Here is a 27,923-nt window from a genome sequence, read left to right as displayed (position 1 = left end):
CCGACTCTCAGCGACCCCATGGACTGCAGCCTACCAGGCTCCTCCATCCATGGGGTTTTCCAGGCAAGAGTACTGGAGTGGGGTGCCATTGCCTTCTCCGAGAAAGAGGGCAGTAAACAATAAATGAATGAATGCGGGGGAGGGGGAGTTAAAACGGCCTTCACTGCACGTTCTCTTAAAAGCTGGCTTTCACATCTGATGCTCGTTATTAAATGGTTCCCAAACATCCCAGGTCACTGTTCCGTGGTCTTAAAAAAATAAACCAGTGTGGCCTTGGTTTTAGCGTCTGTATTCACGCCTAACAGCCCAGGCGCGGCCACCGTTCAGAGGGGCGATTGGCTCAGGTTTGGGCTCCACTGACACTAGCCCTAGGGGCTGAGGGCCTGGGCGGAAGTGCGGGAGCGGCAGGGCGCCTGCGGCCGGGGCGGAAGTCCCGGGCGGGCGCAGGGCGGAAGCGGCGACAGGGGCGGCTGAGGCTCAGGTGGGTCCCCGCGGCCGGGCGCCGGCAGCTGGGTGCTCGCGGTCCCCAGCCCGGAGCCGGTAGGCGGGCGGGAGAGGAGGTCACGGGAGCTGTGCCGCACGCTGCCGATTTCGATTGTCATTACAGGAAATTTAAATAAACGGGGAGCCATAAATCCGTAAACCTCCGGGGGCAAATTATAAGCGTGTGTGTATGTGTGCGCGCGCTATGGCGCTTTGGGAAGTGAACACGGGTGGGAAGAGGCAGCTTTTTAAGAGGAAGCAGAAAACATCACAACTTCATGCCCCTTCCCTGATTAACAGATGCTCTGTTTCGGATTTAATTGAGTTCTGTGAAGTGGCAATATAATCTCAGTTGGCTGAGATGACTGCCTTTTGACATAAACGTTTTTGAGCAGCCATGTTGACCTTTAATTGAGGGCCAAAAGGTTTAATCGTGAGTGCTGTGGGGAACACTGTGAGGCCTGGGGTTTTCTGGACCTCCTCTCTGCCTTTACTGGACAAAAGCAGCCTTCTGGGTGCTGAACCATGAGAGAATAAATCAGAACCTATACAATTCTCAACAAATATTTAGCCTTGTCAGTCACCCCTGACAAATATCACTCATACTTTTTTTTTTTAATAAGTCCAGAGTTACAGAAGTCCCTACTGGATTGTTACTAACATGAATAGGCAAGTGTCTTTCTAAGGTTGTCCTGTTAAAGAACAAGGAGTTATTCTTTTTTTTTTAACCTGGCTGATCTTTATTCTTAATAGAAAGTATTTTATGTAGTACTATGTATTTTAGAACACTTAAAAAAAAAAAGCCACAGCATGACCGAGCTCAACCCCAAGATTCTCAGCTCCTATAGCATGGAGATTGTTTCTAAGATCTGTTATGTCCCCCACACTCTCTGGCACATTTCCCAACATAAGTAGGTTTCCTTAACCACACACTGCCTTGGTTAAGCAGCACTAAAGCCATGTTTTAGTGTGTGACTGCGAAAAGATGAGGTGGCTGTTAGAGGCCAGTCTTCTCATTTACTAATTATCTCAGGAATGCTGTATGAAAGTGCTTATGATGCTAGCAATATTTGGAGCTATATACATTGAAACTGAAAACACTTAGAAAAAGAGCTGTGCCCTGGAAATACTGAGTGGTTATAGTAATGGGGATAAGGCAGAACTAAATCATGGTTCTGTGTGAAATGTCGTAACCTAATAACCTGCGTCCTGCTCTGCTGAGGAACTGCCTGGAACCAGAACAGGTCCTGGTGTGAAAATTAAGGTTGGTGGGGCTGGTCTTTTAGATAGGCAGACTCCCCAGAGTTTTTTCTTCATGCTTACTGTGGTCAGTAGTAGCTGCCTGCCAAAGAAGGATCAATATTTTTTTGTCTCCTTTACCAGAGGAAAATGTGGCTATGTGGTTTTCTTTAGATGGATTGATGGCAGGTAAGGAAATAGAAATGAGGGTTTTCCAACTTGGGAATTTATTGGACTGTATTTCTATTTTATTCCAGATGCCTGTTTCCAGCAGACTCTTAAATACTCAGAGGCAGTGTGGAGGTATACCTTCAAAATAAGTTTTCTTTTTCTTATTATTAAGGTTTTTGTATTTCATAATGTGCAAACTCCAGCTGGCTGATGCATTTAGTTACTCTAATGCCAGGGCTCAGGGTTTCACACATAGCAGGACCTTGAGGTGAGCTGGTACAAGTAATAAGGTTTTTATGTTCCTTATTTTAAATCTAATTTTGCCACTGCTTTATTCAAGGGGTATACATCAGAGGAAGCCAAAAGCCAGCTGGAATAGTTCCTGCTTGCAGTTTTAATCTTGTTTGCAATTATTTTGAAGGGAGAAACCATCTGGATCCAGGGATGTGTAGTTACCCAGGTAGCAGGGACTAGGTGAGCTTCCATCATCCTTCCCCTAGTATCATGGCAAGTTCGAGAGACAAAAATTATTTGAGGAAGAACATGCAAAGTGAAAAATTTTGGCTAAGTTTCACCTAGATATTATTCCACATCCCTACCTCCCCATCTCAGTTACAGCGGCAGGGAACTGGAGGCGTGAAAACATTACTCTTTTTATTCCAATCCTTACCCAAGATAAGATTTCCAGAGATAGAAGTAAAACTCAAAATATCTTCTATTTTAAGAAAGTATCCATCTCCAAGGATTTCAGAGCATTTTACCAATATCTAGTAACAACCATTTTACTTCTGTAGACTGTGGTATTGTATTATTTGTTTGTAAATCTTTTGCCTACCCAAGGTGTGAGTTCCATAAGGGCAGGGAAAGTATCTGAATCACTTTTATATTTCTATACCTGGCATGGTGCCTGACACATTACAAATACTCAGTACATGGTATAAAGGGGAGGCTGGATCTATAAGGAATGTGAAAGCATCAGTGGGAATCAGCAAGGTACAGAAAAGAATGTAAAACAGTAGTCTTTCAAGGGGCTACCAGATGCAGTTATAAATGCTGCAGTTAATGCCTTTATAAACAGCTTGGAGTAGGAAAGGATGTATTTGAGAATCTACAGATGGTCACCAAACTGCCATCCTAGGTGATCTAGCCTGGTGAGTTGCAGGGTCTTTCTTATACTGAACGGAATATGCAAAGTAAAAGACGCCACCAGCCCTATCTCCATTTTCTCTCAAGGTCTGCAGTGCCCAGCTCCTTACTCAAACACCTGTTGAGTGAATATCTGAAAAGTATCCATTTGAAGGTATACTAAATTATTAGCCTACCTAAGCCACTAATATCTTGGTTTGGTCCTGCCTTAAGGATAAAGGACTTTGTTCACTATTTTAAGGCTAGGTTACCCAAATAATATTGAACGAAAGCCACATCATCTTTTCTACTTCACTGACATTTCAAAAGAGTTCAAACTTGTCAGCTTTTTGTATTGTAATAGGGCAGGCATGTGGTATATGCTGCTTCCTTCTGTTGCCAATGGGAATCCAGCAGAAACCAGAATGTTGCTGCTGGAAACAGATGACCTTCCTCTCATTGTTCCTGTACTTTTTCATATTAATCATGAAATAATGGGGAAGTGACTTCTAGTTTAGTCAGGGGTAAGGACATAAGACTGAATTATTTGATTTTGTTTTACTTCTTAAAACAGGTAGTTCTTCCAGTCAGCCAAGAGAAAGGATACTGTTATTTAATAGAAATTCAGGGAAAGAGAAAAAAAAAAAAAAAACTAATAGAAATTCAGTCAACTGAAGCAGCTTAGTTCATAGACTGAAAAAAAAAAAAAGAGAGAGCTAAATTCAACTCTGTTTCTCCAAGTTCAAAAATGAAGTTAATCTGTATCATCTTAGATTTAGAGATCAGAACCTTGTTCTTATAGTAAAAGAATTCTGCCACCTGAAGTTGAGCTATTTCCTCATTCTCTCCATCCTTAAATTAATCTTAAACAAAATGTGGTATCTGTTACTTGGTATACACTGAGGATTAATGTATAAAGCTTTTGGAGACTTTGGGAAAAAAGAGAGTTGACCTTGGAGTTCCCTTTCTGTTCTGAAAATTCTGTGTTGGTCTCATATGAAAAATAAGCATTGTTCAAAGAGAAAATATAGAGAAAAGAACTGCAGAAAAAAATTATAAAAGTCTTTGGTAAAACAATTTCTTTATCAAGCACGGGAATCTCCAAAGTCCCTTGGAATCCAGCTCCAAAATATTAAGATTTTCTATCAATGTGACAGCTCTTAAGTAACCTGAATAGGACGGAGAGAATTGAGAAATCTCATGTATCTGAAGGTTACTAGAGCAGGACCTCAAGAGTGGATAGTCCCTAATGTTCCGGTATTAGTGTCACAAGTCCAGAGAAGTGATGGATTTAATATCTCAAATGTTCCAAAGCCATTTACTACAAAATGGCTAAAAATGAATGAAACATCTTTCAGGTCTTGTGTGGTCATGTGGATAACTTCACCTCTTTTGCAAGATGAATTGGAAATGGTGGAGTATTAGTGACAAATGGGAGACATTGCCTGGATGGATGGAATTTGAATTGCAAACAGTTGATTTTGGAAATGAAATCGTGTGCTTTTTAAATAGCAAGGAAACTGGCATTACTAGCTGGGTACAATAAGACTAAGATGTTTTAATGAAATTGCCTTCTTTCTGGGTCAGTAGTAAGCATTAGAGATACCTTCAAAGGGAATGGGTCATTTTGGTTAAGAAGGATAATGTGGAAAGGAGTCTGCATAATTCCTTATGCACTTTATCCCCAACCCTTGAACTGGCTTGATATTGCCCTCATCTTAATGTTATCTGTATGGAATGAAGGAATTTTCAAATTGGTTTTTAAACTCTATTAAGCCCTCATGTATGATATAACCCAACCACATTATTCAGGCTTTCTTGGCTTTCAAGAATAGCTTTGCAGCCATTATGTCCTAATTGTACTGAACATTGCTGCACGCTCTGAATTCAGAGTATACCTCTGGCTCTAGGCCAGATGCTGAGTCAGTAACTTTGGGGTTGAAGATGAGGGGACAGGTATAGTGTGTACAAGCCCCATTGTGTGAACAAGAATTAGTCTGGAATCCCTTTCGAAGCCCTGGGTGCTAGAGGGAGGGGTCCTCCCTCTACTACTATTCTTGATCAGCATCTTCATTTTATTTTTCCTGGCTAAATGTTTTTCTGGAAACTAACCGTATTACCAAGTAGGCTCTTCTGAAGCAACGATCTGGAAAATGTGACTGCTAAGGTCCAAAGATTCTAAAACAAACTCGTCCTTACTCAGAAGATTCCTCCTCGCTCCCATTTCACATGTGTCAGCTTGCTATTGGCCTCGGCAAACATAGCCACACTTCTGGAAGTGGAAGAGAATGTCAAGACGATGAGGGTCTGTCATTAAAAACCATTCTTTAAATGTATCTGTCAATAGGAAACATTATTCTTAGTTTTGGAGGCACATTCTTAGTATTCTTTTTGGAGGTACTTTTCCATCTCAGATGCTCAAACAATGCAAGATCAATGTCACCTCCCCCATTTTCCTGCAGGGTATTTTTGGATGCCAAGGCTTCCCAGTTATGACCCAGGAGCTAGAGAAATAAGCAAGCCCATGTACACTTCTGCCCAGATCTGTGTATGAATTTTGGTCCTCTTTAAATGGGCCTAGCATTTTAGACTCCTACAGCTAACCACTTCCAAGCCTTTCTTTGGTGCCTTTTGACATCATGAGCTATTGCCACAGCATCTCTTCTGTATATGATTTCCCCTTCTCTGATCTGGAGGACATTTGATACCCAAAGCCTACGGGTATAGATTCTCCTAGCCTCTGTAAAACGAGAGAACAGGACAGGGGGTCATAGTTCCATATTACAGTTGATGAAACTGAGGCTTAAAGAGACGAGGAATTGCCTAGCATCAGAGAACTAATTGGTGGAGTTGCCTATCTTTGGGGTTTAGATTTATGAAATTCTCACACACAAATGCACCCAAGAATTCAAATGTGCTGAAATCCAACTGAAACTCTGTAAGAAAGAGTAAAGCTTTAGATGAAGAATCATGCCATTTGTGCTTAATTCCCCTGACTGATGAGTTAGTGGAAGCTGTATTCCTTTACATTTACTTTGACCTCTCTACACATTTATTCAAAATACTTTGGAACAAGTTTTGTCTTTAAAGATTATTAATAAATCCAACTTTACCATTTCCTAGGCAGCTTCTGTTTTGATATACAGGAGTTGGGTTGAGGATATCATTGAAAAAATAACAGTGGTACTGAATTTTCCCTTTGAAAATATAAAGGCAAGTATTAGGAAGGAATAACAGGAAAGGAAGTGACCTTTGTTCAGAGCCCATCAAGGGAAAACCTCTACCTCTTGCAAAATGAATTTCATTGTCCTGTGTGAGGCTTGAGTAAGCTAAGCCAGAACCTGGTGCCAAGGTATTTGCTGGTCAAGATATTAAGTCTTAGTGGAAAATAAATGGGCTTCTCTGGTGGCTCAGACAGTAAAGAATCCACCTGTGATACAGGAAACCCAGTTCAATCCCTGGGACAGGAAGATCCCCTGGAGAAGGGAATGGCTACCCACTCCAGTATTCTTATCTGGAGAATTCCATGGACAGAGGAGCCTGGCAGATTACAGTCCATGCGGTCGAAAAGAGTTGGATACAACTGACCATCAAACACCAGAAAATAAATATGTTGGGTCTTGAATCAGTTATATCCTGTCTTAGGAATTCCCATTTAAGTAATCTTCACAATCTGAAACTTTGCAGCTATTTGTTTGAAATGTTCTTCAGTTTTCAGTTCCCTGTTTCTGAGACTATCATTCCTAGAGTTTTAAATCCTCCTTCTGGGGCCAGTAAAAGCACATTTCAGTCAGTAGACTCATCATCATCAGTACTATTAATAACAATACTTTATCTTTGTATTATTTAGTAACAAATAGCTAAGCTTTATTTCTCTGTTCTGCTTTTTAACTTGTACAGAGATTTTTACATTTATTATCTCTTTTTAAGTCACCCATCCAACTTCAGCTTTTACACTTCTCCCTACCCCACTGCCTCCATCTTCACCAGAAATATCTCCTTTTGTTTAAGAGGTGAAATTAGCCAGGGATCACACAAGGCCATTTATTTTAGGGTTGGCATTGGTTGTAAGATTTCATTCCTTTGGAGGGACATCAGACATATCTTATCTGATTCGTGGTAGATTCTTTGACTGTCCCTTTTCCAGTCCAAGCCCTCATCACTCTTTTTGACAATTGGCCACTCCTGTCTTTCTGGACACACTTTCTCCTGCTGGCTTCCATGACAGCCCACTTTTCTGATTTTCCTCCTACCCCATCAACCTTTCTCTTTGCCTCCTTCACTGGCTCCTCTCTACGCTGCTTCTGAATGTTGAATTGCCTGAGCGGTCTCTCCTGGGCCCTCTTCTTTTCTTAGCTATTTAGATGATCTCACAATCTCAGCTGTAATTGGAGCCTTCAAACTGAAGGAGTCTTACATTTTATCTTCAGTCCTGGTTTTTTTCATGGCTACCAAACCTGTATATGCCACTTTCTACTTGAGCTCCAGCCTGTCCCTCAGAGCTCCCAGACCCACACCCCACTCAATCTGTTCCTGCCTCAGCATCCCTCATTTTAGTAAACTGGCACTGCGACCCACCCAGAGGCTCGTGACCGAAACTAGGATAGTCCTTACTGTCATTTTTAATTACTCAAATCCAGTTCCTTGGCAGGTCCTTTCAGGCCTGTTCATGCCACCCACCTTTCTCCCCTGGACTACTACAGTAGCCCCTAACTGACTCCCTGGTTCCACTCTTGCCATCCCAAACCCATTCTTCACACAGTGCTAAGTGAAAGTGAAAGTTGCTCAGTCATCTCCAACTCTTTGCGACCACATGGACTGTAGCTTACTAGGCTCTTCTGCCTGCTGTTCTCCAGGCCAGAATACTGGAGTGGGTAGCCGTTGCCTCTCCAGGGGATCTTCCCAACCCAGGGATCGAACCCAGGTCTCCTGCATTGCAGTCAAATTCTTGACTGAGTCACCAGGGAAGCCCACACAGTGCTAAAGTCATCTCTTTTTTTTCACCATGACATATGGCTTGCCAGGCTTCCCAGGTGGCACGAGTGGTAAAGAACCCACCTGCCAATGCGGGTCTTATGTCTCCTGACATAAGAGATGTGAGTTCAATCCCTGGGTTGGGAAGATGCCCTGGAGGAGGGCATGGCAATCCACTCCAGTATTCTTGCCTGGAGAAGCCCATGGATGGAGGAGCTTGCGGGTTAGTGTGTGTTGTTGCAAAGAGTCAGACACGACTGAAGCAACTTAGCACTCACATGTATGTGGCTTGCAGGGAATCTTAGTTTCCTAACCAGAGATACAGTTCGGGTCCCCAGCAGTGGAATCACTAACCTCTGAACTGCCAGGGAAGTCCCTACAGTCATCTTTTTAAAATGTACATGTGATCACGTAACTTCCTTCCTCTAAATCTAATTATGCTTTCAATTCGTTAACATAACCCAGAGGCTTTAGGTGTTCCAACCCCCACTGACCTGTCTTCTCCACTCTTCCCCTTGCTTACTTGCTTTAGCCACACTGTCCTTTCTGTTTCTTCCCCTGAATCAAAGTTGTCGTCACCCTAGAGCCTTTGCACTTACTGTTCTCTCTCCTGCAATGCTCTTCTTTCAGATCCTTGTACCTTCTTAGCCTTTAGTCTCAGCAAAAATGACACCTGCTCAGAGCACCTTATTTAAAGGCCTGCCTCGGTTACCATCACATCACCCTGTTTCATTCCCTCCCCTCTGCTTACTACTGTCTGATGTTTTCTGACCTAAGAGTCTCTTTAATGTGCCCAGTGACAGTATGGACCCCATGAGGGCAGGGACTTAACTTTTTGGTGCATCACTGAACCCAGTACCTATGAGTATCTCATACATGGAAAACAGCAGGTAATTGTTGAATGAGTGACTCTCATCCCACACCTAGATTTCTGTAACTCAATTCTTTCCTGCCTCCATTCTTCTTTCCTTTGCAGTCTATCCTGCTCGCTGCTGCCAGATCAGTCTCCTAAAATACTGATTTTATTGCATCAATCTATTCTTTAAAACCCTTCTTTGGCTCCCATCCAAAAGGCCACAGCATTCCTACCTCATGCCTTTGTGTCTAGCCCTGACTTCAGAATGCTTTCCCCTTTTCTATGTATCCAAATCCTACATGACTTAGGATCCTTCTCTCGTGAAACCAGTTCCAATGTCAGCCCACAGTACTCTTCTCTTCTTTTCTCTATGACATCTGAAGGTGCCCATTAGATGTCCCTGTTGTGATCTCCTGTATTTATATTGTTTCAGTGAAGAATTTAACTCCCTCCTAAATCCACTGGAATGTCTCTCTCTAATTCTTGCTGCTTATATCCAGAATGTGGAGTTGATTTCTCCATGTGAGAGTTTTATTTGGAGGGAAAGAAATGAGCTAAACACCAGACAGGATGAAGAAAAAAACAATAAGGGCTTAATTTTACTGAGAATTTGAAGGGAGTGGGATAGAGGAGCAGAGTGTAGGTACTAAGTGATGGACATGTAAATGCCGTATACCTTCGGAGGAGTTGTAATCTTATTGGATAGGCCAGGGCCCACACTTCAAACAGTTAAAAAACTTTTTGTGCAGATCAGTGTGTTGAACGTAAATGAATGGAGAACCCATTGCATCCCAACAGTGGAGTAGAGACATCCAGATACTTGGAAACCCCAGAGTCATAGTAATCATTTAAAAGAAAGTTAGAAAGGGGGTTTTATCTCTAGGAACTCATGTGACCAGTCATATCTTTCTGAAACTGCTTCTCTCTATAGGCTTCTCTTTCCCCCTTGTGATAAAGCTGTTGCCACTGAATCCTGGAAATAGAAGCTGCAGGGAGCAGGGTGGACGTGTGTATGTGTCTGCTCAGGATCTCATGTGTTATGTGGGATCAAGTCAGCAGTCCAGATCCCAGACAGATGAGGCTGTGATAATCATCTCACAGTATGTGTGAATACCAAATCAATATATTTTATACCTGAAACTAATACAGTGTTACATTATTTAAAAAAAGAATGGAGCTGAGCATGAAGCCATGTACAGGTGGCCCCACAGGTGCATGGTGAGCCAGGGATCCTTGTTGTAACATCATGTCTGAGTTGGGGCTATCTCCTTGGCAGCTCCCCTGGCCAGGTACCCTGACTGCTGTAGCTGAGATACTGCAAAAGCACCTGAGAGCCCACCCAGGGAGTGAGGGCCCCCCTCCAGGCTGCCTTCCACCCCCTACTCTCTGTTTCTGTTCTGCAGCCTCATTCTAACCCTGCTTACTCTTGGAACTGACACCTCAAAGTATCAGCTCAGTCTGCAGCTTTGACTGGGTCCCTATACACCACCTTACCTTGTCACTCTTGGCTCCACCCTTGGACCCAGGATCCCAGGCTAGGCTCCCACTTGTTTGGGAGAGAGGGAGGTTTGGACACCGCTGACTGACCACAAACACATAAGACCCCTGGGGAGGCATCATTCATCCCTGTTTCTCTGGATTAGGGACAGCCCAGTGGCCCAGATGAGTGCCCTAAGAGCACTCTCACCTCATTATATGAGCTCTCAGTAATCTAAACAGTGGATTTTGTTCCCAATAGAGGGGTGTTTCTGTGGGCCTGTGTGTGCACACACACACGTGTTTCTAGTCACTGGATAACAATAGGAATGTTATACTTAGATGGTAGTGAATGTGAAATGGAGCACTTAACATCTCATGTGGCAAAAATGATTAAACAGAAGCCCTGAGCCTCTGCTGGAACTCAGGTCCAGCAAGAGTGACGGTAATAGTCTTAGGTTAATTCCATCTCAGTATTAAATTTACATTATACTCTTGTGAAGAAGCTCCAATGTTGAGCCTTGGAGTACAAAGTGAAGCAGGGCAAAGACTAACAGAATTTTGCAAAGAGAACACACTGGTCATAGCAAACAACCTCTTCCGACAACACAAGAGACAACTCTACAGCTGGACCTCACCAGATAGTCAATACCAAAATCAGATTGATTATATTTTTTGCAGCTGAAGATGAAGAAGCTGGATACATTCAGCAAAAATAAGACCAGGAGCTGACTATGGCTCAGATCGTGAACTCCTTATTGCAAAATTCAGACTTAATTGAAGAAAGTAGGGAAAATGACTAGATCATTCAGGTATGACCTAAATAAAATCTCTTACGACTATACAGTAGAAGTGACAAATAGATTGAAGGGATTAGATCTGATAGATAGAATGCCTAAAGAACTATAGATGGAGGTTCGTAACACTATATAGAAGGCGGTGATCAAAACCATCCTCAAGAGAAAGAAATGCAAAAAAGAGAAATGGTTGTCTGAGGAGACCTTATACATAGCTGAGAAGAGAAGTGAAAGGCAAAGAGAAAATGAAAGATATATCCATCTGAATGCAAAGTTCTAAAGAATAGCAAGGAGAGATAAGAAAGCCGTCCTCAGTGATCAGTGCAAAAAAATAGAGGAAAACAATAGAATGGGAAAGACTGAAAATCTCTTCAAGAAAATTAGAGGTACCAAGGGAACATTTCATGCAAAGATGGGCACAATAAAGGACAGAAATGGTATGGACCTAACAAAAGCAGAAGATATTAAGAAGAGGTACCAACAATACACAGAAGAACTATAAGACCCAAAAAAGACCCTTAATGACCCAGATAACCATGATGATAGTATGATCACTCACCTAGAGCCAGACATCCTGGAGTGTGAAGTCATGTGGGCCTTAGGAAGTATCACTACAAACAAAGCTAGTGGAAGTGATGCAATTCCCAGCTGAGCAATTTCAAATCCTAAAAGATCATGCTGTGAAAGAACTGCATTGAATATGCCAGCAGTTTTGGAAAACTCAGCACTGGAAAAGGTCAGTTTTCATTCCAATCCCAAAGAAAGGCAGTGCCAAAGAATGCTCAAACTACTGCACAACTGCACTCATCTCACACTATCAAAGTAATGCTCAAAATTCTCCAAGCTAGGCTTCAACAATACTGAGAACTTCCAGATGTACAGGCTGGATTTAGAAAAGGCAGAAGAACCAGATATCAAATTGCCAACATCTGTTGGATCATAGAAAAAGCAAGAGAATGCCAGAAAAACATCTGCTTCATTGACTATGCTAAAGCATTTGACTGTGTGGATAACAACAAACTAGAAAATTCTGAAAGAGAAGGGAATACCAGACCACCTTACCTGCCTCCTGAGAAATCTGTAGGCAGTCAAGAAGCAATAATTAGAACCAGACATGGAACAACAGACTGGTTCCAATTTAAGAAAGGAGTACATCAAGGCTGTGTATTGTCACCCTGCTTATTTAACTTATATGCAGAGTATATCATGTGAAATGTTGGGCTGGTGAAGCACAAGCTGGAATCAAGATTGCAGGGAGAAATATCAGTAACCTCAGATATGCAGATGACACTACCCTCATGGCAGAAAGCAAAGAGGCACTAAAGAGCCTCTTGATGAAAGTGAAAGAGGAGTGTGAAAAAACTGGCTTAAAACTCAGCATTCAAAAAATGAAGATCATGGCCTCCAGTCCCATCACTTCATGGCAAATAGATGGGGAAATGATGGAAACAGTGACAGACTTTTTATTTTGGGGGGCTCCAAAATCACTGCAGATGGTGACTGCAGCCACGAAATTAAAAGACACTTGCTCCTTAGAAGAAAAGCTGTGACCAACCTAGACAGCATATTAAAAAGCAGAGTCATTGGGATTTCCCTGGTTCCCTGTCCAGTGGTTAAGACTGCACTTCTGATACAGTGGCGTGGGTTCGAACCCTGGCCAGGGGACTAAGATCCCACATGCTCTGTGGTGCAGCAAAAAAAAATAAATAAATAAAAAGCAGAGACATTACTTTGCCAACAAAAGTCCATCTATTCAAAGCTATGATTTTTCCAGTATTCATATATGGAAGTGAGAGTTGGACTATAAAGAAAGCTGAATGCCGAAGAATTGATGTTTTTGAACTGTGGTATTGGAGAAGACTCTTGAGAGTCCCTTGGACTGCCAGGAGATCAAACCAGTCAATCCTAAAGGAAATCAGTCCTGAATATTCATTGGAAGAACTGATGCTGAAGCTGAAGTTCCAATACTTTGGCCATCTGATGGGAAGAACTGACTCATTTGAAAAGACCCTGATGCTGGGAAAGATTGAATGCAGGAGAAGGGGACGACAGAGGATGAATTGGTTGGATGGCATCACCAATTCGATGGACGTGAGTTTGAGCAAGCTTTTGGAGTTGGTGATGGACAGGGAAGCCTTGGTGTGCTGCAGTTCATCGGGTTGCCAAGGTTTGGACACAACTGAGCGACTAAACTGAGCTGAACTGAATGAAGGTGGTACCTGAGCTTATATAGACTTTTGATTTTGCACATGAACTAACAACACTGCAGCTTACTGATAAGAGATCATGTGAGCTTGGAGACTCGGTGTGCCAAAGGATTCTTTGAATGAATAAAAATTCTGATCTGTGAAGGTCAGTTTCTCTACTCAAATGAGAACATTGTTGTTTGCCTTCTAATTAGACACACACAGCATTTGAAGAATCCAGGAGCCCCACAAAGGTGATGTGCAGCCAGAGCAGCATGAGCAGCTCCTCATGCAAGAAATGAATAATCCTTAATAAAGGTGCAAATGACCCTGGCTTCTTTCTGTCCTGTGATCAGTTGCTTTAACGGTATGCCCTTCAGTGCTTCGCAGGGAAAACGCTATAAGGTTACCCTTCTTATATTGCTTCCAGGAGGATGGAATTGGGTCCAGTCAGCCCTCCCTCATGCTGTATTTGATTTGGCCATAAGACCACTGAAGTCAGCCTCAGTTCTGTTGAAAAGCCAGCATTCCCTCTCTCTCTTGGGGTGATCCATGCCTCTGAGCAGCCATGTACTTGAAACAGCAGGAGTCGCCATGTTTATTGTTAGGCTATGGAATTTGTTTTAGACACATTCTAAATCCAATCTTATACTTTGTTTTTTTGGCTGTGACAAAGGTGACCCAGTTGTGCATTTTTGATACTATGCACACAGCTCTTTTTGCTTATATTACAGAGGCATGTAACAGAATACAAAGGATAAAATTGTGTGTGTGTGTGTGTGTGTGTGTGTGTGTGTGTGTAGTAAAGACACACATTTCATGACAAAATTCAGTGACATAATCAAAAAAGTGTTGTCCTCCTAGTCATGAGCCAACAGGTACAGACCACCTTTCAGAATATTTCTTACTGTGCTAAGATACTGTTCAAAAATAATAGAACTATGTTCTATGAAAATGTCACATTGACAGAGTCCATATTAAGATTTTACTTCAAGAAGGCATGATTGGGTGCATATGACATTGACAGCAATGGCAGTAGGGTTTACAGAGTTAATAAAATATTCTAAGAAGGATATTATAGGATTCCAATTGAAGTGTACCATTTTTCATTTTACTTTTTATTTCTAAAACTAAGTGAACCCAGTGGTCAGAACTTTAGCCTTAATATCTTATTTCTGCCTAGGAGAGGTATAGGGAATTTTATATATATATATTTATATATATATATATATATATATATATATATATCAGACTCCAATATAATTTTATAATACAGTGCTTACAAAGAAATAAGTTAATTTAACAGTGTGGTAAAATGCATGTGCCTCAGGGCATTTGGAAAATATGCAGGTAGTAAAACTGCATAATGCTAATGCATTTCTCAATGAACAAATGTTCCATGTTTAAGTGATTAAATTCACATGGGAGGAAAAAAGGAGAAATGGAGACTAACATGGAGAAGAGAACTAGTTTAGGCAGAATGGTAGTAGCATCTCTGAAGACTTTATTTAGCTTTCTGGGTTAGTTGAACAAGTATTCTTCCAAATCTGGAATGAATAGCAACTCTGTTTACTATGACAGGTTTTATTTCTCTTGGGTGCAACCAAAACCGCATGCTGTGTTTTGTCATGTTGGAAATACTAAAGCAGATTTCCACTGTGATTGTGATTTTTTTTTTTTTTTTTTTTTTTACAAAAGCCTTAGCACCTCAGTCTCAACTTAGCTAGCTAAAAGCAATAAGTTTTCTATTCCTTACCAGGCAGACATCAATAAATCTTAAATCCTTCCACCCAAAGCACACAGCTGCTGTTCACTATCCTGGTTGTCATCTTAGGTCACTGCCTTACATGGCCTTCTCCTTCTCATTTCCAGGGCTGCCTTTCTGTTTTTACTCTCACAAAACTGATCTTCAGAATTTTCTTTCTCCACTTAGTACAGCTGCTTTACCTTCGTACCCTAGGAGGGTGTGTAACTATTAGCATAATGCCTCCCCCAAACCAGCGATGCAGAAATTTGTACCTAGTGTAAACATGGCTAGCATTCTACTTTCCCCCTTCATTTGTATCCTCTGTAGACAGAAACATGTTTTGAAGCTACTGTCTCCAACCACATTCACCTATTGGAGTGCTGATTCTGCTGAATTTATGGAAAATAGATACACCAGGGCTTATTGCTTAGTTGAGAGTAGCACAGCATATAGTGAAACTGTTTAGATCTACTGTCCACCTTAGAATAATGCTGAGTCCTTGCAGAATTCTTATCACATTCTTTTTTATGCATTATCAGGATCATTTAGTTAGCAGGGAGATCCAGGAAGAACTGGAAAACTAAGGGTTTAAGAAAGAAGGAAAGATTATTGTTTCTGCAGGTCAGAATTCAGCCCTTTTGTCTGTCTTTACTCTAGTTTGATATGGGTTCAGTGCTTTCAAAGTCATATCTTTCAGTTTGAAATGAGTTTGAAGCTAATCTTACACTGAGAAGCCTGGTCACCAGTAGAGACCAGTGCACAGTTAATACAGGCATGCTGTGTGGAGCAGAGCAGAATGAGACTCAAGACGGTGGGGAAGGGCTGGAACCAGCTGCAGTGCCCTCTCTGCTTCTTGTGGACATGCGAAGGAGTGCTTACCTTTAGTTATGATATGAGATCTACCCAGTGACTGCTGTGCATCCTGAGTGTCTGATGAGGGGTAGAGGTGAAACTAGAAAGGGGGATAAAAAGTGTTAGTCATTCATTCGTATCCAACTCTTTGCAACCCCGTGGACTATGGCCTGCCGGGCTCCTCTGTCTATGGAATTCTCCAGGCAAGAGTACTGGAGTGGGTAGGTAGCCATTCCCTTCTTCAAGGGATCTTCCTGACTCAGGGATCGAACCCAAGTCTCCTGCATTGCAGGCAGATTCTTTACCATCTGATTCACCAGGGAAGCCCAAATAGCGACAACTGTGTACACTGAGTGTCTGATGAGGGTTAGAGGTGAAACTGGAGAGGAGGAGAAAGGCTCACTCTCATACTATTAACATTCAAACAATTATTTAAACAGCTGCTATATACCAGGTTAATTGTAGACACTTAGGAATTACTGGAGTGAATAAGTATCTGCTCCTGTGGAACTCATGTTGTAGTAAAGGGAACATATAGTTAAACAATTTTAGATAGTGAAGGATAATCGAAAACTATAGCAAGGTACGAGGAAGAAGAGTGGTGGAATGGCCCATGTTGATAAGGTAGTCACTAAGGCATCTCTAAGGAGGTGACATGTGCTCAGGGCAAATGAAAAGCTACTTGAGAGTTTTTCACACAAGGGGACAGGAAGTGCAGAAATCCTGATGAAGAAATAATCTTTGGTTATTCAAGGAACAGAAACAAAATCTTTGCTCTGCAACTTGCCAAGATAAGGGAGGGGGAAAACTGATAGATGAAGTTGGAGAGATGGAGTAAAGAGAAGTTAAGAAATGAAGATCCCAGGAATGAATTCATGCTAGGACTATTGATAAGCAATAAAGTCAACAATGCATATGTTTTAAAAGTAAAATGATCATATATGTAGTTTAAAGGACAAAGCTGGAGGCTCAGTAGAATAACTAGAAATAAGTAGGGTGTCTTATGTCATGCAAACTAGCAGGATGAGAGAACTTCAAAGCCTAGTGCTTGGCATGCTGCTGTTACCAAGCTGTTCTTATTGGAATATCTCCAGCAGAAACACTAGTACATTTGTGGATGTTTTCAAAAATGATGGCAATCTCCTTTTAAAAATATTTCTTAAAAGAGTTGAGTAGATTTTTGTTTTTGACAAGTTAGCTCAGCCTAATTCTCCTTGTAAGTTCCTCTAAGTACCGCTCTGTGTTTCCCCACCTCCTGCAGCAGAGTACAGATCTCATACGTAATAGCCTTAACCTTCAGCTGGAGACTTGTGCTGCTTACTTACTGGTCCTTTACCGTGAAGGTGGCTGGGCACTGTTGAATGCCTACCAATAAGATAAGCTACCTCTGCAAATAAAAACCATGTCAGGAAACTTCCACATTTTAGAAGATCATCAGGATGCTAGCAAAACCTACAGGTGAAATTTAATTTTTTATTCTAATTAACACACACATGCAATTTGCTTACAGAAACCAAATGATTAGACACATAGTTAATCCATACATTTGGATTTTTCTCCTTCTAAGTTCTGTTTTCTTTGGAATACAGTGCATATTGAGGCATCGTGGAGACTTGCCAAACATCTTGGCCTCTCTGCCACTCTTGGACTCCAAGAAGCACATCTGAAGTCTTCAAATTCCATTACAGACTTGCAGCTTACTGTTCTTATTATGAAGAGCAAAGTCTAGGGCACATAAGTGTACTGATCTATTTTTCTCTTGGCAGAATTAAGATGCTCTGGTTTCAAGGAAATAGCATGCAACTTGCCAAACACTCCTTTCAACTGCTCTTGAGAAATCTCTCTGCCTCAAAGACTGCTCTGCCTGTGCTGACCTTATTCACAAAGGTACAGACGAAAAGTAAAATTACTACTTTAAAACATGAAGTATTCAAATGTTGAGAAAGAAAGTTGTACATTTAAGAAAGCGGGAAAATGTTGAAAGGAAAGCAAGCAGTGGTATAAATTTTCTTCAGACCCACTCATCAGTTTACCCTACCCAGCTACTTCATTGTCTCACTGTTTTCAGAGAGTAAATTAATATATTTATCATCCAGTCACTACATTGAAAGAAAAGAACTGATTTTTACAAGTGTATCATTTAAAAATATAGTCAGTTCTTGACATTTGAATCAGTTCTAATGAGGTGTATGAAACTGGAGCCTATTATACAGAGTGAAGTAAGCCAGAAAGAAAAACACCAATACAGTATACTAACGCATATATATGGAATTTAGAAAGATGGTAACGATAATCCTGTATGTGAGACAGCAAAAGAGACACAGATGTACAGAACAGTCTTTTGGACTCTGTGGGACAGGGCAAGGGTGGTATGATTTGGGAGAATGGCATTGAAACATGTATAATATCATATGTGAAACGAATCACCAGTCCAGGTTCGATGCATGATACAGGATGCTCGGGGCTGGTGCACTGGGATGACCCAGAGGGATGGTACGGGCAGGGAGGTGGGAGGGAGGTTCAGGATGGGGAACATGTGTACACCCGTGGTGGGTTCATGTTGATGTATGGCAAAACCAATATAATATTGTAAAGTAATTAGCCTCCAATGAAAATAAATTTATATTTAAAAAATCTAAAAAAAAAAAAAGAAAAAAAATATAGTCAGTTCTTGTTATGTCTGATAGTCATAGTCTATAAAATCGCTACAAATACTGAATTAGCAAGTACCAAACCACTGCTCCTAGGGGGAATATAGGGTTAGAGTCTTTTGAACATCTGGTCACGTTTTTGTCAGTTGATCAATACATAACCTTTGTTTTAAGGAAGATGGTCGGCTTTGCCAAATACTGCTGGTAGTTTGAAAGAATGAAGTCTGAAAATTGACCAGTGGATTTGGGAACATAAAGGTCATTGAAACTTATGAGCATTTTCAGAGAAATGATGAGGAGAAAGCTCTAGGGAGTTGGTCAAGAGAGGATAAGAGGAGGGGAAAAAATACATAACTTTGTTTTATGTGTGTTTCTGTTTAAAGGCACCTTATTTAATATATACTGATGATCCATTAACACTGAGCTCAGGGCCAGCAGCACCATAACATATGCCTGAACAAAGCTTATCTAACACAGTACTTTCTCCCTAAGGCACATCACAGCCTTCTTATGCTTAGAAACACTGGCCAGCACTTCAGCACTCCACTTGGGCTATTTTACATGGCAGAAAAACACAAAAATGCAAGAAGCATGGCACTAAGTAGATCATGATTTGGCCACCTGATGCAAAGAACTAACTCATTGGAAAAGGTCCTGAGGCTGGGAAAGATTGGAGGCAGGAGGAGAAGGGGACAACAGAGGATGAGGTGGTTGGATGGCATCACCGACTCGATGGACATGAGTTTGAGCAAACTCAGGGAGTTGGTGATGGACAGGATGTCTGTCATCCTGCAGTCCAAAGAGTCAGACATGACTGAGCAACTGAACTGAAGTAGATCATGAAAAGGACACTTGTTTACAGTATGAGAGCTAGAAAGAGCATCATCTTGTCAACAACTCAGCTGGAAATGTACACTTTGGGCAACTCAGATTTTCCACTGCTCTATGCAACTGCACATCCATGAATGACTGCAAAAGCTTGGGTGTTAATTTTAGGGTTACAAATAAGTTTTAGTGAATAGATGAATTCGCAGATACAGAATCCACAAATAATGAGGACTGACTACTTATTTTCTTATCCCTAACACTAGTTTTAAGCCATAAAGCAAGTGTAAATTTTTTAAGAGATTTTTCCTGTAAAACTTATAAGACAAACATTATGGATTTCCTTTTGCTAATTAACATTACTTTGTGTGATTTATAGTCAAAAAAGAAATAAAGTGCTGGATAACAGAATTAACTTTAGTGAAAAATACTGCAATTCAAGCAAAAAAGGTCTCTTGTTTAATAGACATACTCACATTTCAGGCATTTTAGCAATTTGAATATATCTGACAATTATCTAATAAAATTTTAAAATTAATTTCTTAACTGAAAATAATCTTAACTACTTTTCATATTCATAATAATATATTGCGCTATTATGGAACAAAAATATTTCATAATCTGTGTCTACATATGAGAAATGCATGTGAAAATTAACCACAAAAATAAAATAATTCCTTAAGGTTAATGGTGCTCATTCAGCCTAACTATTCTGCACTACTTTTCAGTTTGAACAATAGCCAAGTAAGCCAAAAAAGTAAGTGATGTCGCTCAGTCGTGTCCAACTCTTTGTGACCCCATGGACTGTAGCCTGCCAGGCTCCTCTGTCCATGGGATTTTCCAGGCAAGAATACTGGAGTGGGTTGCCATTTGCTCCTCTAGGGTATCTTCCTGACACAGGGATCAAACCCAAGTCTCCCACATTGCAGGCACTCTTTACCATCTGAGCCACCAGGGAAGCTTAAGTAAGCCAACGCATGTGCCCCACCCCCCCCAAAAAAAAATTCCACTAATCTTCCATTCAGCTTAAAACTTGTACTGAACCCCCTTCATTTGTGTCATTAGAATACAAGGTATTACTGTCACCTCCAGGAGTTCCCAGTTCTCTGAAAGAAAAAGTACATTTCAGGTCTCTTCCAGTTATAAATAATAGAAAGTACTTCCCAGAGTGGCTTAAACAAAAAAGGGATTTTATGGGTTAGTCTGGTTTCAGAAGTAGCTTGATTCTGCAACTTAAGCATATTACCAGTCTCTTCAGCTCCACATTCTCTGAGTTAAATCAGTGCACACTCTGGCTCTTTAGATGAATAACTGCAGCAATCCCAATCCCAGATCTCACATTTCAGGTGTCTACAGAAACCCCAGCAAAAGCCTCACACTATCCATTGTCTATGACTGGCCAGTCCCTGAGCCATCTGTAGCTAGGGTGTGTTTGTTAGTTGCTCAGTTGTGTCCAACTCTTTGCAACCCTATGGACTCCTGCCAGGCTTCTCTGTCCCTGCAATTTTCCAGGTAAGAATACTGGAGTGTGCAGCCATTCCCTTCTCCAGGGGAATCTTCCTGACCCAGGGATCAGACTCGGATCTCCTGCATTCTTTACCATCTTGGCATTTTTCAGTTCATAGATTTCTTTAAATTTGATGAACCTTTCCTCATAAAAATACATACACATGTGATAATTTGCCCAGACTTCCATGGTCCCTGGGTTTAAAAAAAGAGGAAAAAAGTGATCCTAGATCTACTAAAGTTCTTTATTATAAAAGCAAGTACTTCTGCAATTTCACTGGTTTTTGTTTTGCTTTTGCTTTTAAGATCCTCTCTTGACTTTTTTGAACTTTTTCAGAAAATTTTAATGTGGTTATCTTAAAAATCACAGACTATCCATAATCTGTTTATTATAATGCTAATAATAACATAATGAGCCCAGTTCTCTAAAGCAGGAAAATAGGGCCAGAAAGACCTTTCTGAAGGAAAATGTCTTTTGATGATCTGGGCTCTTGTTTCAAAATATGGTGAGTTAAGCTGGAGGAAGGGCCTCCATAACAGCTCATCGTTTTATATCCTGTTAAAAAGCCCATTTTATATGAGCATCAGTAATGCTGAATCTGTTTTTAGCTCATACAAGAGAACCTACAGTAGTCCTTGTTCTCTGAGTCAGGGCCTCACAAGCCTTTAAAATCTGCCAATGGTCCATAGTATTCTCGGCAGACTTCTCTAGACAGAGTGCAGACAACAACAGCCACTGAAACTTGCATGCTCCTATGGTGGAGTTACTCTGGGAAACCTACTGCTGCTAAGTCACTTCAGTCGTGTCCGACTCTGTGCGACCCCACAGACAGAAAGAAGCCCACCAGGCTCCCCCGTCCCTGGGATTCTCCAGGCAAGAACACTGGAGTGGGTTGCCGTTTCCTTCTCCAATGCATGAAAGTGAAAAGTGAAAGTGAATTCACGCAGTCGTGTCCAACTCTTAGCGACCCCATGGACTGCAGCCCACCAGGTTCCTCCGTCCATGGGGTTTTCCAGGCAAGAGTACTGGAGTGGGGTGCCATTGCCTTCTCCTACTGCTGACACTTATAATGAGAAAACTGACAAAACATTAATGAATTGGTAAAATCAGCATCCAAAGTAAAGAGATTTTTCCCTCCTAAAGATGGGACAGTAACTATCTAACTCCATCCCAGTGGGTTATTAGGAAAAACAGGCTGGGGACTTCCTGGCAGCCCAGGGGTTAGGACTCCATGCTTTCACTGCTATGGGTCCAGGTTCAATCCCTGGTCAGGGAACTAAGATCCCTCAAGCCGCATGGCATGGCCAAAGAAAAACAAAGATAAAATAAATGGAAAAACAGGCTGGCAAAGCTAAGTGCCCCCCAGTCAAAACAGATTTTAAGATATTCTGGCAATATCAGCCAGGCCTAGAAGGTGCTCCTCATCTAGGAAGGACAAAGCCCTAAAACTATAGATGTTTGGAAAATGATCTTCCCAGGTATCAATTATACTAAACCAGTAATAAGAACATACAAACATCTAAATGTGTTGTGTGTACATATATCCACACATATATATGTGTAACATGTAAGCATCAACATTTATTAGATAAATATGCTTGTAGAGAAAAAAATCAAAACACAATTAAAAATTGCCAAAAGCCCATTTACCATGAAATACTAGCTATTTATAAGATCCTATAGCAGTGTTTGCTTTGGAAACAAAACAGTATAATTAACCTGGGAGAAAATAGTCCTTTAAGTATAATCTGCTTCTTGTGGCTTTTGTCAGGCTGAATGCCATTTCTTTGGGATTAATGGCTTTTTTCTTCCTATAGGATCCATGTCCCCTTTGTGATGAAGCCAAGGAAGTACTGGAGCCTTACAGAAACCGGGTAATATGATACACTATAGCTTTATGTATATGGAATGGATAGTATATGTAGTGTAAGACAAAGCATCTGTCTGGATCCTTTCTTAGGAAAAGACATGGAATGGTTTTTCATTTAAATTTTCTTTCTGTTCTTCAGAGAGATTTTAGTGCTGATTTCCATAAAAGTCATTACACCTAAGTGTTTTTCTCTGAGCTGCACTGGTTTTCTTACTCTGACTGTTAAAATGAGTCAAAGTTGACTAGCAGGTACAGTATTCATGTTTTAAGCTTTTGTCCCTATTCCTTTTATGTTATTTTGTCATTTCCATGGAAGTGTTTTCCAGTTGCAAACTGTGACACCTTTCCCAAACTTCCAGTCCAAACATGTCTTTCTTGAGTCTCAGGCAGCTTCCCAGCTGGGGACATAGTTTATTTCATTTCAACTGAGTAGTAATGCAGAGCCTAACAGATGTAACAGAAAAGTAGCGAACTGGAAAATTAAGGAATATGAAGAAATCAATCAGGTTAGGGAAATCAAGGTCATTAGATGACTGTGGGCCTCAAACAAGCAATAACAGTAAAACAATCTCTGAGTGTTAGAACTGGTCTGGGGGTCAGTTTGCCACTATAACCATTGCTTTGTTCCATGTTGCTGAAAAAGAGAGCTTTAGCCTGTCTCTGTTTCAGTTTATTTTACAGGAGGTGGACATCACACTTCCAGAAAACTCTGCTTGGTATGACAGGTATAAATTTGACATCCCTGTCTTTCATTTGAATGGCCAGTTTCTGATGATGCATCGAGTAAACCTCTCAACACTTGAAAAACAGCTCCAGAAACTTGAGCAGCAAGGTGCAGGAAGCTGACAAACACCCTCATGATTTTCTACCTTCTCTGTCCAGAACGTGTTTTCCTGAGGAAATGACTGTGTCTTCAAACTCCTTTTGTCATTTTCACACAGCTCTACAGATGTTCTGAACTCAGTGGTGCCAAATAGTGATATTCCTTTTGTGATTAATGGAAGTACCAATGTGGGAACTGTTTACGTGCTGGCATTTTATAAAATAAGTGGGGTGTATTGTCAGGGAGGGGATGATGGAAGGCAGGAGGAATCCACTTGTTTTATTTATTTTACTCTTTTGTATTACTATGGAAGCATCTCACATTCACTGGACTGAGCCGTTTATAAGAAGGCGGCTCTGTCCCTGCTGCTGCCCTAAAGGCTTAACTTTTTAATGAAAGAATAAATGTTCTTCCACTTGGTAGATAAAGTGAAATGTGAATTGCTAATAACTGTACACAGTCAGTAAAAGGATGTTTTAACAAATACATCTGCATGAAGTCTATTTCAGAGGAATTTAATAATACCTGTTTAAAATTAGAGCTTATTTTTTTGTACAGAAGAGAATAAACTATCCTAGCCAAATTCATTTCATTTGAGAAAGACAAAAGACTTGAACCCCAAAATGTATGTAAGAATCTCAACATATTTTATGCATAGTCAGTGAACTGATTTGTAATATCTGAGTACTGCCTTTCATAGTTTTTCAGTTATCATCAATTGAGTTAATTGAGCATATTTTAAGACAGCGGTTTTATCAGGTTTTAATATCTTGGGGAAAATTCATGTCGGACCATAACTGAACAGATATGTCACCTAAAGACAAAATACTCTTTACCACCTTATGTAAAGTATTAAAAATGTAGTTGTGTTCTCTTAATTTATAGTCAGGTTCAGCCAATAGAGGAATCAATTCATTTAAAAACAAAACTGCCTTTTTCTCTTAAAATCACATCATTGCAATTTCATCTATAATGAAATTCTTTTGTGAACTACTTCAATGAATTTGGATATTGTGAGTCACTTAGCTGGATTTTAATTTTATCAGTATGAGTTAGTCTTTGAAATTAGAGAATTTTAAAGCTGGCCAATCTTAGACAATGTTTAGATCCACCCCCCTCATTTTATACATGAAAAGGACTCTGACATTCAGAGTTTCAGGAAGTTAACTAAGTCACACAGCCAGTCAGATGTTAGACTAGGTCTTGCCAACACCCCAAATCTCTAGTACCACCTGTGTTATCTCACATAAAGTGTTCTTAACCATTCTGGACCAATACAAATTAAGAAACAACTTTAGAAACCTTCCAAAGTAACAACAGGAAAAAAAAATCTTACAATTGAATGTCAGCGTTTCTAATTTATAAATTTTGGAACATATGTCATTTGATTTTATAAATATTCATTGAGCCCTATGGTAGGCAAAATTCTAGGAGGACCCCAATGAACCATTACCCTTGTATTCTCTCCCCTTTGAATATGGGTGAAACTTATGGATATGATGAATTATGTTACATTACAGGGCAAAAGGAAGATGATCTAGGGTAGGCCTGGTCTAATCAGGTGAGCCCATTAAAAGCAGCCTGGTTCTCTGGCTGGTTGCAGAAAATGAAATCAAAGAAATGTGCTCCCTCTCTAGCTGCCATCTTGCGTCCCCACATGTGTGTGCCTAACCTCAGCTGGTGTGCCCAAGACCACCTGAGCGCCAAGCCTAGTCCCCCACATACCCCCATTTCCACTCCAACAAGATGAAAGAAACCATCATGAACCAAGAGAAACTCAACAAACTGCAGGCACAAGTGTGCATTGGTGGGAAAGGAACTGCTTGCAGAAAGAAGGTGGCTCATAGAACAGCCACAGTAGATGACAAAAAACTTCAGTTCTCTTTTAAAGAAGTTGGGGAAACAATATCTCTGGTATCGAAGAGGTGAATATGTTCACAAATCAAGGAACAGTGATCCACTTTAACAACCCTAAAGTTCAGGCATCTCTGGAAGCAAACACCTTCACCATTACAGGCCATGCCGAGTCAAAGCAACTGGCAGAAATTCTCCCTAGCATCTTAAACCAACTTGGCACAGACAGTCTGATCAGTTTAAGGAGACTGGCTGAAGCTCTGCCCAAACAATCTGTGGATGGAAAAGCACCACTTGCCACTGGAGAGGATGATGATGATGAAGTTCAAATCTTGTGGAGAATTTTCTTGAGGCTTCCAAGAATGAAACAAACTGAATTGAGTTAACTTCTAAAGAAAATAAATCTTGAAGAAGTTACTGGAAGCTGCTATTTTATATTATGACTGCTTTTTAAATTTTTGTTTATGAATCTGATAAAATCTAGATCTCTTAATATTTTTAATCCTAAGTCCCTGGACACTGCAGCTCTTTTCAGTTTTGCTTATATACAATTCATTCTTTGCAGCTAATTAAGCTGAAGAAGCCTAAGAATAAAGTTTGAAACAAAGATAAGTAAAATTCTTTGCCTAGTGAAAAAAGAAAAGAGAGAGAAAGAGAAAGATGTGCTCCTACCAGCCTGGAAAGAATCAGACATCAGTGTTGTGAACTGCCAACGAGGCAAGGAACTGGGCAACCTCTGGGAGCTGAGAGTAGTACCTGGCCAACAGCCAGTAGGAAAATGACATCAGTCCTACAGCTTCAAGGACATAAATCCTGTTAATAATCAGTGAGTCTAGAAGAGGCCCATGAAACCCAGGTGAGAATCACAGCCCTGGGTTATTTATATCTTGGGTTCAGCTCAGTGAGAGTTTGATCAGAGAATTCAGCCACACCATGGCTGGACATCTGATCCACAGACATGAGATATTAAATGTGTGTTGTTTCAAGCTGCTACGTTTGTTGTAATTTTTTACACAGCAATAGAAAACTAATAGAAGTCCTTACAACACTGAAGCTCAATGGGAGGTGGTGGGAGTATAAAAGTGAATCAGGCACAGTCCTTGTCTCAGAGACACTCACTGTCTGGGGCAGCAGAGAGAGGCAAATTAACAAAGCACTACGACGTAGCATTGTGAGAGCTGGAGCTGAGACATGTGGAAAATGGTACAGCAGCCAGATGGGAAAAGTGGCAGGAAGACGTCACAGAAAATTAGACTTAAATTAGGTGAAAAGTAAGAGTGTGGACGGGCATGGCATATTTAGAAAATGGCAGGTGGCTTTGTGTGGCTGGCATAAGGAGGGGGAGAAGTGAAGGACATGAGACTGATGAAATAGATAGGGGTCCACACTGTGAAGGACCTCAGGTAAGGTGGTATTTTCCCTGCAGCAGTGCCCTCCCTTACTCCCTGCCCTAGCCCAGAGTCAGCCCTTCTGGCTCCTGAGTCCTCAGAGGTATCTGGCCTCTCTACTCCAGCCCTTTTCAGTCCTCCTAGTCCTCAAGCATGCTAAGCTCAGAAGTCCCCTGAGGAGCCCTGCAGGACATTGACATCTTCATTACAACCAGGGTTGAGGGGGCCATAGACAAGATCGCCCTCTCGTGTGTCTGGGCAACCTGTGTTCCTTCCTCCCTGCTCCAGGCAACTTGAAAGCTACATGGCCCGTGTCCTAAGGCTGTTGATCAAGAGCTTCAGGCTCTGCTGAGCTAAGAGGGAGAGAATCCACTGGTTCCCTCCAGAAATCGGGGCTGGCCAGAGACCCTGGAGCTTGTTCTCTTGGACCACTTATTGCTTGAGGATAGCCAGGTGATCACAGGTGTGGAGGGTCTGCAGGGGCTGCATCCAGACAACACATTTCTGACATTAGGGTTTCAAACAAGCAAACAAATCCACCATGTACTCGCAGGGTGTTAAAACTAAAGTGGTGGCTGAGGCACAAAGACACATGAGGTGCTACATTCCAAAGGAAATACAGGATCATGTAAGGGTTGCTGGAGACAGGAGAGAGGATATTTGGAGGATGTTTTAAAAGAAAAATATTCTCTCACTTCCCACCAAAGTAAAAAGTTGGGGTCACGTAGTGTCAAGAGCAAGGGACGTAAGTGCAATTCATCAGAAAGCCTCATGTGTCGCTGGGTAGGAAGAACACTGGTCTAGTTCCCATCTGGACAATTACGTGAAAGAAGAGCTTACAAGCATTTCTGGGTGGAGTAAAGGAGGACAGCTGCTGCCCCGAGTTTGTCCAAGGAAGAAGGGGTAGGTAGGTGTATGTTCAGGGATCAGATGTGTGCCAAACATGAGAGAGGGCTGGCTGGGGAAAGCCTTGGGCACAGGCAGGCCTCAGAAGAGGTGAAGCAGAGGGAGAAGAATGGTTCCTCGGGCTGAGGAAGCAGGTGGCTGCTCAAGTGGAGAGCGCTTTTGCCTGAATCAAGGAAATAGCAGGTGAATGATA

The 27,923-nt window shown here is 41.2% G+C and overlaps 1 protein-coding gene and 1 pseudogene across 3 annotated transcripts; both read left to right on the top strand.

Annotated features, from left to right (window-relative positions):
- Nucleotides 1-398: 398 nt before the first annotated feature.
- On the top strand, nt 399-24,068 carry C9H5orf63 (chromosome 9 C5orf63 homolog). 3 transcript variants are annotated; one of them, XM_045166611.1, is made up of 5 exons: nt 399-481; nt 1,980-2,025; nt 17,673-17,793; nt 22,707-22,763; nt 23,441-24,068. In XM_045166611.1, exons 3-5 carry the CDS (start codon nt 17,680-17,682, stop codon nt 23,603-23,605), a joined length of 336 nt encoding a protein of 111 aa, XP_045022546.1. In that variant the 5' UTR covers nt 399-481; nt 1,980-2,025; nt 17,673-17,679; the 3' UTR covers nt 23,606-24,068. The 3 variants fall into 3 exon arrangements, with proteins under 3 accessions (XP_045022546.1, XP_006073416.1, XP_006073417.1); XM_006073354.4 differs by having other exon boundaries at nt 23,429-24,068; XM_006073355.4 differs by lacking the exon at nt 1,980-2,025 and having other exon boundaries at nt 428-481; nt 23,429-24,068.
- Nucleotides 24,069-24,218: 150 nt separating this feature from the next.
- Nucleotides 24,219-26,422, top strand: LOC102409589 (annotated as a pseudogene).
- The last annotated feature ends 1,501 nt before the right edge of the window (nt 26,423-27,923 follow it).

The sequence above is a fragment of the Bubalus bubalis genome, chromosome 9 (assembly GCF_019923935.1).
Source record: "Bubalus bubalis isolate 160015118507 breed Murrah chromosome 9, NDDB_SH_1, whole genome shotgun sequence".
Lineage (NCBI taxonomy): Eukaryota > Metazoa > Chordata > Mammalia > Artiodactyla > Bovidae > Bubalus > Bubalus bubalis.
Note: the sequence above shows the minus strand (reverse complement) of the source record. Positions and strands in the feature narration are given on the sequence as shown.

What these genes read in the sequence shown, in the direction of transcription:
- C9H5orf63 (XM_006073354.4), top strand. Translation starts at nt 17,680, where the DNA reads ATGCTCTGGTTTCAAGGAAATAGCATGCAACTTGCCAAACACTCCTTT. An exon ending in TGCTGACCTTATTCACAAAG is followed by an intron (nt 17,794 to 22,706) that starts GTACAGACGAAA and finishes TTCTTCCTATAG; the next exon opens with GATCCATGTCCCCTTTGTGA. An exon ending in TGGAGCCTTACAGAAACCGG is followed by an intron (nt 22,764 to 23,428) that starts GTAATATGATAC and finishes TCTCTGTTTCAG; the next exon opens with TTTATTTTACAGGAGGTGGA.